At 38.0% G+C, this 11,921-nt stretch overlaps 1 protein-coding gene across 1 annotated transcript; it reads right to left on the reverse strand.

Annotated features, from left to right (window-relative positions):
- Positions 1 to 1,528: 1,528 nt before the first annotated feature.
- Positions 1,529 to 6,633, reverse strand: LOC107817494 (uncharacterized). The gene is made up of 5 exons (XM_075229983.1): positions 6,526 to 6,633; positions 3,730 to 5,376; positions 3,082 to 3,188; positions 2,838 to 2,984; positions 1,529 to 2,761 (listed from the first exon to the last, which is right to left on the reverse strand). The coding sequence occupies exons 2-5, from the start codon at positions 5,324 to 5,326 to the stop codon at positions 1,958 to 1,960; spliced, it is 2,655 nt and encodes an 884-aa protein (XP_075086084.1). The 5' UTR covers positions 5,327 to 5,376; positions 6,526 to 6,633; the 3' UTR covers positions 1,529 to 1,957.
- Between the last annotated feature and the right edge of the window lie 5,288 nt (positions 6,634 to 11,921).

Raw genomic sequence — 11,921 nt, forward strand, 5'->3', positions numbered from 1 at the left:
TAATATGTATAAGCAACTAAGATATTTAATATCCAGAGATTTTAAAATATTAAAAAATGGAATAATAAAAAAGATGAATCCTCAAAGAATTGAGAGATGGTAAAATTTGGAACTTTTTTGAGAAATTAAGATAACTTTATGAAAGACAGAGAAGGTACAAAATTAATTACATTGACATAATTAATGTAAGGATAGAAATGAATTGCTTGTTTTGTGGGGTAGTAGATAACATAACCACATAATCTTTCAATTCTGCTAAAAAGGTAAAAAAATCTATCATATTTGAAATAAACAAAGAATGCTATTATTTATGAAAATAATCTTTAAATAGGGAGCAATCGTGTAAAAATCTCCCCATTGAGCAAAACCAAATATAACTTCATTCCAGCTTACTTTTTCAAGTGATGGAGATGGTGTTTGATTCAATACCTACAAAACAAAACAAACATACTCTTTTTTCATAGATCACACTATACAATATAATAAAAATTGCAAAAAAATTGTGAAAGGAGATTTATAAGTTGATTTGTAAATTTGTAAGTCGTATAAGCTATTTGTAAGTAGCAATTGATATATGTGATTTGTAAGTCGTAAATTATGAATGCGACTTATAAGTCGCAATTAAAAATGTGATTTAAAAGTCGCATTTGTTCAATGCATTATAACTGGTATTCCTTAAATGCTTATTACATAAATACAATTATAAGTCGCATTTGATAAATGCGATTAAAGTCTCATTATGCACTTTATAAGTCTCATTTAAACGTAATTTATGTTCACTGTCAAGGAAATTGACATTTATTGATTATATAAGTGGTTACCATCAAAGGAGAATTTTTTTTAATAAGTCAATCGCTATTACAGAATATAAATGAGAAGTTAATTTTTTTAAAAAGAAATTTATATGTAATTATAAGTAAATCCAAAACATGAATCAAGAATGAGGAAAAAACGAAGCATATTTATCAGCGATCATAACAATAAAGTACTTGCATAGAGAAATGTGTGATATTCAGCCAATAAGTTCCTCAATTTGGCATCAATCGTGATAATCAACAAGAACAATAATAATGATGCCTCAATCCCAAATAAATTAAAATCTGCTTCTTCATTTAACCTCAACTCATATCAATCAACGTGATAAATGGAAAAAAAATTCAACCACCTCAACTCATATCAATCAACGTGATAAATGGAAAAAAAATTCAACCTTAGTTTTGCAGATTATTTAATTTTATTTTTTTATCATTTTTTTAGTAATACATAATGTAATATCACAATGTAATATCATCGTATAGTATGTCATAAAACTTTGTGATGGTATCAGGATTTTGATTCGCTCTAGCTCTTAATTTTTACATGCTTATAATCGTGAGTTCCTCGTATGTAATATATTTGTCTAAAACTATTATATACATTTATTTTTAACAAGAGGCGAGTTCTAAACTCAGTGAGTTTAATGAGCATGATCATATACACATATATTTCAATATATATATATACTCATAGTTTGAGCCGAAAGCAATGAGTTCAACTAAACCCGCAAACCCCCCTGGACAAAGTACAAGTTTAAGAAAATTCCAACTGTAAAGGTTAACTAAGCAAAAGGCCTTCAAAGTTACAAGTTTAAGAAAATTCCAACTGTAAAGGTTAACTAAGCAAAAGGCCTTCAAAGTTTAAGTTGGAGTTGAGATTCCATCAAAATATCTGTGATTCCTTACGTTCCATATACACCAAAAGATAGTAACTGTGATCATTCTTCTTGATCGCTTTGTCAACTCTGCAAAAATTCCAGTACATTGCCATGGATCTACACTACTCGTTTCACTTTACGAGTTTGACCAACTTGGCTATTCTTAGGGATGCCATCCAAAAGATAGAAAGTACGTCGCAAAAAAGATATTTACATGCTCTTATACTCTAGAATACTAGCCAGCAAATTCATATGAAGGGCGATTTACACAGGCGATCCGGTTATCTTGCTTTTGAAGACTTTCAACCTTTCTTCCACTTGGGCAATATCCGAATCAGCTAACTCTTTCATCTCTTCTAGAACAGGAAACTCAGCTTCCATTTCATCAAGATTAGTAGACTTTTCAAAACACTTCTTAGCCAAACTCAATTTTTGCTCCTGGATTGCTTTTCTTTTTGTCTTTGCATCCTTCAATCTTGCCTTCAACTTACTCATTTGGTTTCTGATGGAATCCATTGTACATTCAAGCTTGTCGTTGTACTCTTTGAGGTTGGTGTAGAGTTCCTGACCTTTTGTGAGCTCATCGACGATGACCACTTTCTTGGCAGCCTTCTTATAATACTCCTCTTTGTCCTTCTTAGCTCTACGCAAGGTTGAGGAAAGATGCGGAAGGTTCTCTTTGAGTTTCTCCAAGGCAATCGCTCTCTCAGCCGATAAATCTGGTGACAAAGCATATATTGACAGTGCTGCACTTAATGTTGAACAGTTTTCAGGTACAAGTAAGTCTTGAGAAGGCATGTTTAGTAATCTGTCAATGTCATCTTTTGATGTGGCGAGCATTTCCACTGACGGTGTAGACTTTTGTGTGGCGGATATCTTGTCATATATGGAAGAAGATTGGCCAGTCGAAAAACTGATAGATCGAGCTCGTTTAATTTGTCCACTAACTCGAGTAAAGAAGTCTTCTAGATTATCAATTTCCACAGGATTGTCGAGTGGTTCACTATTATCATATGTCTTGTTTTTGGTCTTAGCTAACAATGGGGAAACCGTGCAATTTTCACCTTCCTGAAAAGAAAAAGCTCTCAAACTTAGACAGAGAAATCATACATAATGACACAAATAATAAGGAGAATTTACGTACATTTTCCGAAGTGGAGGATGAGGCGGAGATTGATGTATCGTCACCAGAAACTTGCATGTCGGTCTTATTCCTATCTTCATTAGCAGGAGTACAACTTGTAGAAGTTGTACCTGGTAGCGGCATTTTCATTGCGGAAGTCTTCATCTTCTGAAATGGGTAAAGCAACAGCGAAGTGAAGGAATCAGGCCAAGCAATCCCCTTACAATCCCAGAGGTCTGTTTAGGGGATGCGCGGTAACTTTTACCTTGCATGATATTCCTCTTGTAGATATCTTTTCAGCCGTCTCATACGAGTTCCTTTTTTGTCTGAAATCGTCTTGTTGTACAAAGGATTGTGATGGAATATTATCCCCTGAAAGGCATGAATAAGGAGGCAATACTAGATATCAAATTGCAGAAAATGGAAACCAAAGGTAGAAAAAGACAAGTAGCAGAACATTGAAAGCTATACGAAAATCTAATTAATATAATGGTATAAAAGACAAGTAGTCCTCAACCAAAGGTTATCATATCAAGGATTCTATGAGCCATTGTATTGCAAGCCAAATCATAATGGTTACATATATTTTTGCCTCCTTGAAGGGGAGCCTTGGACTAACGGTTAAGTAGTTTCTGTGTGACCTATAGGTCACGGGTCGAGCGATTCTACTGATGTTTGCATCATAGTAGTCTGCCTACATTAGACCCCTTGGGGTGCGGTCCTTCACTGGGCTATGCGTGAACGCGAGATGCTTTCTGCACCGGGTTGCTCTTTTTTTGTATTTTTGCCTCCTTGACCAACATTTTCCTTCTCCATTTAATGGCAAATCAAACGCCGATGATTCCTCTATTCCTAGGGATATACCACCCAACTAGGAAAATTATGATTTGTTCCATCAAGAAGGGTATCGTACCTTTATAGTTTCTCTTCATATTCTGGCCAAATTTTCCTGCAGACTGAGAATTGCCTTCAATACCAATGGACTTCGGAGCAGCAACTTCTTGCCTGTCAGATGGACTGAGAGGCATATCACATGGTGAGATCTTCCTGAGGACATCGATAGCAGTCTTGTCCCGATTCTTAATATAAGTGGACCACCAGGAATCAAAGAACGTTCTAGAACTTGGATTAATATTAAATGGAACAAATGAGAATTTCCTTTTTAGTTGCGAAAACCTTGATTCAGTTTCTTCCATGTTATCTTCCTCTCCTCTGATTGAAAAATCATTGGCTGATCGGTGGAGGGGAACAGCCTGTTTCATGCCAAACTGTCGAGCAAACTGATTCGGAGAATAATGTTCTACCCCACATTTCCACTTCGAAGATTCGTCTAGAACGATACTGTACGGGATGTCTCGAGCAATAAGATAACTAGCCCAAATCTCTTTTAACTCTGTCCTGTTAAGTTTTTGGAAGTAAGGATCAAGTGACCGTTTAAACCACTCAGGTCCAAACTTCCTAGAAGAAAATGGCGTGAATACGCTGGCTGTTCTAGACGAGCATGTGTGAAAGAAAAGAAAGTAATGGTTAAATGTTTTAGGCCTCAACACACCTTCAGCCAAGGGAAACCCATAGGTCGAAGCATTACCGTTATCTGAAGTCGAAGGTTGATGTTCGGGAAAGTAAGACTGTAGCCATAACTGCAAGATCCAGAACGGACCCGTTGCATTGTCAAACTTACTCGTAATGATGTCATTGCAGCCATGATATAAATTAGACAACACAATAGGTGCCAAAGCAAGCTTTTTACCCATAGCAAGAGCGAGAGCCAGTTTCGTACATTGCTCGACCATGGTAATCGAAGAATTACAAAAGAGATATCTACAAAGCCACATAACCAGAAACGATATATGTTCTTCCTCTGTCACAGACATTGCTCCCATTGACACATCAAGAAATTTGCAGTAAGTTAAGCATTCTTTAATTTTTCCATACTCGGGAAAATCAAGAGTTGATTCAGCAATTCCGAGAGGGACACTTACTTCCTCGCCATGCGGCCTAAGTCCTGTCAAGGCAACAATATCTAGTACTGTTGGCCCCATCATACCAAATCTGAAGTGGAACGAGTTTGTCGAGATTGACCAATAGCACAAGGCAGCGTAAAGAAGAGTTTTATCCATCGGTATATCAATTTTCGACAACTGAATAGCATCATATATATCAGCTGATTTCCACACCTCCCATTTTGCCTTCTCAACTCTATCTACCCAATCGATCCACGTTCTACTTACATTAGGCCACGATCTCAGTGTCTTACCTTTGAAAGAATCAGGTTGCACACAGTGTAGAAGTAGCTTTTCTCCTTCAGCTAAGGGGTAAAGAGGAGAGAGCTCCGGAGGAAGTGTAGTCTTAAAACATGGGCCTAATATAAAATTAGATGGCGATCCAGGAATACGAACAAATATCTCGTCAACAGTTAGCTTGCTGTTCGACTCCTGCTTTTTCTCGGCCAACTTTTTATTTGACCGGAGAACTTCAGTGCCGAAGCTTGAAACTTTATCTTTTGCCATTTCTAAGTTCTTTATCGCTGGAACAAGTTAAAACGGAAAAGATTGTAAACCTGCAGATGTGAAAAGGTAAATTGACTTCTTTAAATTATTAGAATGATTAACTTCTACATGAAAACAAGGAAACATATGCTGAAACTTGAATAGCTCATAATCTGTTCCTATATTAAATAACCTGATATTATAAGATTTTCCGAAAAAACAAAAAATAGAAACTGCAGTTATTTTCTTAATAGCATTGTGACTTAAAATGTGAGTGGAAGTACTGCTGCTTTCAAAGAAATTTCCTTATTATCGATATGCCAAATTAGCTCTTGATCTAACCATTTATATAATCTTAAAATTTCTGAAATTCAACAGCAGATAAATGATTCCAGCTCTGTTACCTAAGTTATTTTGGAATTTTCATCCATTTAGTTTTTGTTAAATGATTATTCGACTGCTTCTAGCGAGAGGGTGTGAGATTATCCCACATTGGTTGAGGGAATGAGTAATTGTCTCCTTATATGCTCTGGGCAATCCTTACCTCATGCGCTAGCTTTTTAGGTTTGACTTAGGACCAACGTCCATTTTCTTATCATAGTATCAGCGCAGATAGAGGTCCCGAGTTCAATTCTCACCGCCATGGGCGGAGCCACCTTAGGCAAAGGGTGGTCAAGTGCACACCCTTCGTCGGAAAATTATGCGGTATAGATAGGTTAAATGTTAGCTATTATAAGTATATATTTAGTTTTTGCACACCCTTATCACAATTGAGACAAAAATTTGCACACCCTTTGCGAAATTTCTAGCTCCGCCACTGCTCACCGTCAACAATTATTAAAAACATTTCACAAGTAATTACGTCAATAAAAGTGTGTTCTCTCTAACAACTTAAACTTTTAGACGAGACGATCACTTAATTCTAAACACCTTTTCTCCCTTCCAAGAGGAAAAGGAGAATCCAACAAGAATATATCTATATTCTATAAAACTACCACATTTGGCAATCTATACTGCAACGAGAGAGCCATAGAACTATAAAGATTGATAACATTACAAACCAAACGACAATTTCCATGAATTGTCCAGAAAACCATAGTTTCAATTTGAATTCCACCAAAATATTACATCCTGAATCAACATGCAATACTTCAACTTAAGTATAACATTTTAGGGTAAAACAAATATTAGAATAAGAAAAGAAGAAAAATCAAACTTACCTCAGTTACTGAGTAGTTTTTCATACCATATGTGAGCTCTTTTTACTGTATATTTTAAAGTGATCATAGACTTGTTACTAGTAGTCACAATAAACAGAGGAAGATGACTGCTGGTTGGACACGTGTGCACTGAATGTGCTTAAGTTTTATTGGACCTGGGACAGTGGGCTTATATTGTGTTTGCTTAATGTCAAGCCCAAGATTTTCTGAGAACCCAACTCAAATGTGGGCTGACAATGTATATATGTACGTGGAGTATTTTCGTAAAATTAGTACGGCTAGCCGGTTTTCGGTCTGGTAATTGAAAAATAGTCAGCATTTGCAAAGTCATTAAAAAATAGCCACTATTTTGCTGTAATACGGACCGATCCAACATAATATACTGGAGATTGGTGCACCTGTATATGAACTTCCAGCATATTATGCTGGAACTCCAACACACGGAAAGTTACAGCATAATATATTGGAGATTGGAGCACCTGTGTATGAACTTCCAGCATATTATGCTTGACCGGTATATGAAGATTGGAGAACCTGTGTATGAACTTCCAGTATATTATACTGGAACTCCAGTATATTATGCTGGAATATTTTTCGGATTTTGAACAATATTTTCGTTCAGATTTATTTTTACATGAAAAGTGGCTAAATTTCGATTACTTTTGAAACTGTGGCTATTTTTCAATTACCACTTGTAAATCTGGCTATTTTTAAATTTCTCCCGTATTTTCCTCTATATTTTATGTTTCCCCACAACTCAAATTGAGCTATCATTTTTTATGTTTTTTGGGGGGTTAATCATATAGTTTTAATATAAAAACAAAATATGAAATACAACAAAAAATTACTTTCACTCCAAATATTAGGGGTGAGCCTAATTTGGGCAAATTCGAAATCCAAACCGAAATCCTAATTTCTTGGATTTTTGGTTTTGGGATTTGTCGAATTACGAATTAGATGTCAGATTTAATATTTAAAAACTTTGGATTGAATTTCGTACCTGGGACTTCGGATTTTTGGATATTCAAAAATCCGAAATTTTATTATTTAAAAATCCGAAATTTTAATACTTCATATTTAGCCCTATCCATTAGACATTTAATTTCTATATGCTGAATACTAATAAATTTAATACCACACACATTAAATGTTACCTCATATATTTAATACTAGTTACAAAGTTTAATATCAGCCCTACTAAATCGAATATTGGGTTCTTTCATTCTTACCCACGACAGTTTCTATTTTCTGCATTTGTGAACACTAAATTTTGAAGTTGCGTTACTATCTAATTTGGTATGATCTTATAATATTTGTGTGATGACCCAAAAAGTCATTTTTAAATTTAATTATTATTTATGTGTTCTAAGACTTCGAAAAGCACTATTTATTATTCCTCGACTTGCGTGCGCAGTCCGTATAATTTTTTGAAAAGTTTTTATATAAAAAATTGATTATAATGTGAAATAGAGTATTAAAACTCAACTGAGTTGACTTGGGTCAACATTTTGAGCAAACGGAAACGGATCAGTATTTTGACAGCTCCGGTAGGTCCGTATCGTGATTTGGGACTTGGGCGTATGCCCGAAATTTAATTGGAGGTCCCTTACCTTGAAATATCGCCAGTTGGCGAAGACTAGAAGCCTAAAAGCTTAAAGATTTTAAAGTTTCACCACAAATTAAATTTTATTGATATCAGGGTGGGATTCGAATTCTAAAAATTTTCATAAGTCCGTTATGTCATTTATGACTTGTCTGTCAAATTTGGTGAGAAACAGAGTTGATTTGACGTGATTCGGACGTTCGGTTGTGAAAATAAAAGTATTAAAGTTTTCTTAAAAATTTTATTTGATTTAGTCTCCGATTCGTAATTCTAGGTATTAAATTGGTGTTTTGATCGTGCGAGCGAGTTCATATGAGATTTTTGGACTTGTGTGCATGTTTGGTTTGGAGCTCCGAGGGCTCGGGTGAGTTTCGGATAGCCTACGTACCATTTGAACTTTGAGAAAAATCTGGTTTTTAGCTTCTGCTATCATCTGGTGCATTGTGCTTCGCGATTGCGAAGCCATTCCTCTGATCGCGAAGAGGAAATTGTGAGCCGAGAGTTTTACCCTTCGCGTTCACGAAGATAGGTATGCGTTCGCGTAAGGTTAACTTCCAGTACACTGCGAACGCGAGGGCCAAGCCGCGTTCGCGAAGAGGAAATGAGGCAGAAGCTGGGGCACTCAAATTTGTTCTTCGCGTTCGCATGAAACGGTCCGCGATCGCGTAGGTCTACGGGGTTATACTTTGCATTCACGTATGGGATGTCGCGTTCGTGTAGTCCAAATTAGCAGCCTGTGCAAATTGTGCTTCACGATCGCGAAGCCATTCTCGCGATCGCGAAGAGTAAAATAGACCTGGGCAAAAGTTGTTCTATGCGATCGCGAACACTAGAGCTCAAACAGCAGCACCTGTTGTAGAACCTCAGGTGGATCTTCAGGAGGAGGTTCTAGTTCAGGCTGTACCAGTTGGACCAGTTCAGGTCTCGGAAGGATTCATAACTACTCCAATGCTTCAGTATGCTCTAGTCCGTTTGGTAAGTCTTATGGAGGGCGTGGCCCAGAATGGTACATTTCCAGTGGCACCAGCCATCTCACATGCTGGGGGAGGAGCACAAACTTCCACTACTTCCGCTCCGGAGCAGATGGCTCCCCAGAATCAGGCTCCAGCAGCCCCGCCAGTTGGGGTAGTTCAGCCAATTATTGCGGCACAGGCCGGTGATAGGCTCGCCATGTCTTTTGAGGCCTTATTGAGACTGGATAAGTTTACCAAGCTCTTTCCAGTTCACTTCAGTGGTACACCTTCTGAGGACCCACAGGATTATCTTGACTGCTTCCATGAGGTGCTGCGGAACATGCGTATAGTTGAGACCAATGGGGTCGATTTTGCTGTATTTTAGATGACGGATTCCGCCAAGAGGTGGTGGAGAGATTATACATTGACCTGACCAGTTGTATTTCCTGCATTGACCTGAGAGCAGTTTTCATGGCTATTTCTAGAGAAGTTCCTCCCTATCACATTGAGAGAGGATTACCACAGGCAATTTTGAGCATCTACAGTAGGGTAGTATAGTTGTTACTCAGTATAAATCCCGTTTTGTGATTCTCTGAGTGCTTCTGTATATGTATCTACACCGGTGGGAGACTCTGTTATAGTAGATCATGTCTATAGTTCGTGTATAGTTGCTATTGGTAGTCTTGAGACTAGTGTGGATCTTCTACTTCTTGATATGGTAGATTTTGATATTATTTTGGGTATGGATTAACTGTCACCTTATCATGCTATATTGGATTGTCATGCCAAGACAGTGACCCTAGCCATGTCGGTTACCTCGTTAGAGTGGAAAGGAACTCCTGGTCATTCTACCAGCAGGGTTATTTCTTATATGAAAGCTCGGCGTATGGTCGAGAAATGGTATCTAGCCTATTTGGCTTATATTCGCGATCCTAGTGCGGATGTTCCTTCTATGGACTCAGTACCAGTTGTTCGTGAATTTCCAGAAGTATTTCCTATAGATTTGCCGGGGATGCTACCCGATAGAGATATTGACTTCTGTATTGATTTAGCTCCGGGCACTCAGCCCATTTCTATCCCACTATACCGTATGGCCCCGCCGGAGTTGAAAGAATTGAAGGAGCAGTTACAAAACTTGCTTGATCCGGGATTCATTAGACCTAGTGTCTCGCCCTGGGGTGCACCAGTATTATTTGTAAATAAGAAAGATGGTTCAATGCGAATGTGTATAGATTATCGGCAGTTGAACAAGGCTACTGTCAAGAACAAATATCCACTGCCAAGAATTGATGACTTATTCGACAAGCTTTAGGGTGCCAAGGTGTTTTCAAAGATTGACTTGAGGTTTGGTTACCATCAGTTGAAGATTAGGGCATCTGATGTCCCTAAGACAGCTTTTCGGACTTGGTATGGGCATTACGAATTCCTAGTGATGTCATTTGGGTTGACAAATGCCCCAGCAACATTTATAGATTTGATGAATCGGGTGTTCAATCCCTATTTGGATTCTTTTGTGGTTGTATTCATTGATGATATCTTGATTTACTCCAGCACTCGAGAGGAGCATGAGCAGCATCTTCGGAGCGTGCTTCAGACTTTGAAGAATAATCAGTTATATGCTAAATTTTCAAAATGCGAGTTTTGTTTAAACTCAGTTGCCTTTTTGGGGCATGTTATATCGGCAGAAGGCATAAATGTGGATCCTAACAAGATTGAGGTTGTTCAGAATTGGCCTAGACCTACTTCAGTTACAGATATCCGGAGTTTCTTGGGCTTGGCAGGTTATTATCGTCGGTTCGTGGAAGGGTTCTCATCTATAGCAAGCCCATTGACCAGACTGACCCAGAAAGGTGCCCTATTCAGATGGTCAGTCGAGTGTGAGTTGAGCTTTCATAAGCTAAAGACTGCTTTGACTACGGCGCCAGTATTGATATTACCCATAGGTTTAGGATCTTATACGGTATATTGTGATGTTTCTCACATTGGGCTTGGTGCAATATTAATGCAAGATGACAGGGTGATTGCATACGCGTCGCGACAATTGAAAGTTTACGAGAAGAATTATCATGTTCATGACTTAGAATTGCCAGCCATTATTCATGCGCTGAAGATTTGGAGGCATTACCTCTACGGTGTCTCGTGTGAGGTGTTTACTGATCATCGTAGCCTTCAGTATCTGTTCAAACAAAAAGATCTTAATTTGAGGCAGAGAAGATGGTTGGAGTTGTTGAAAGACTATGATATCATCATTTTGTATCACCCCGGAAAGGCTAATGTAGTGGCCGATGCTTTAAGTAGAAAGGCTGTGAGTATGGGCAGTCTTGCGTATATTCTGGTTGGTGAGAGACCGTTAGCTACAGATGTTCAGACTGTGGCTAATCAGTTCCTGAGGTTAGATGTTTCAGAACCCAGTCGGGTTCTAGCTTGAACAGTCACTCGGTCTTCTTTATATGAGCGCATCATAGAGCGACAATATGATGATCCTCATTTACTTGTCCTTAAGGACACGATATGACACGGGGATGTCAAACAGGTTACTGTGGGGGAAGATGGGGTACTGCGAATGCAGGGTCGTATTTGTGTGCCTAATGTGGATGGGCTTCGTGAATTAATTCTGGAAGAGGGCCATAGTTCCAGGTATTCCATTCATCCAGGTGCCGCCAAAATGTATCAAGATTTACGGCAACATTATTAGTGGAGGAGAATGGAGAATGATGTAGTTGCATATGTAGCTCGGTGTCTAAATTGTCAACAAGTCAAGTACGAGCATCAGAGACCTGGTGGTTTCCTTCAGAAGTTAGAAATTCCTGAGTGAAAGAAAGAACGTATCACTATAGATT

The sequence above is a fragment of the Nicotiana tabacum genome, chromosome 2, assembly GCF_000715075.1.
Source record: "Nicotiana tabacum cultivar K326 chromosome 2, ASM71507v2, whole genome shotgun sequence".
Classification (NCBI taxonomy): domain Eukaryota; kingdom Viridiplantae; phylum Streptophyta; class Magnoliopsida; order Solanales; family Solanaceae; genus Nicotiana; species Nicotiana tabacum.

Bases quoted from the DNA above. Each gene is read 5' to 3' on its own strand.
- LOC107817494 (XM_075229983.1), bottom strand. From the start codon at position 5,326: ATGGCAAAAGATAAAGTTTCAAGCTTCGGCACTGAAGTTCTCCGGTCA. The intron at 3,189-3,729 runs GTACGATACCCT...CATGCCTTTCAG, and splicing joins TATGAAGAGAAACTATAAAG to GGGATAATATTCCATCACAA. The intron at 2,762-2,837 runs GTACGTAAATTC...TTTTCTTTTCAG, and splicing joins CATCCTCCACTTCGGAAAAT to GAAGGTGAAAATTGCACGGT.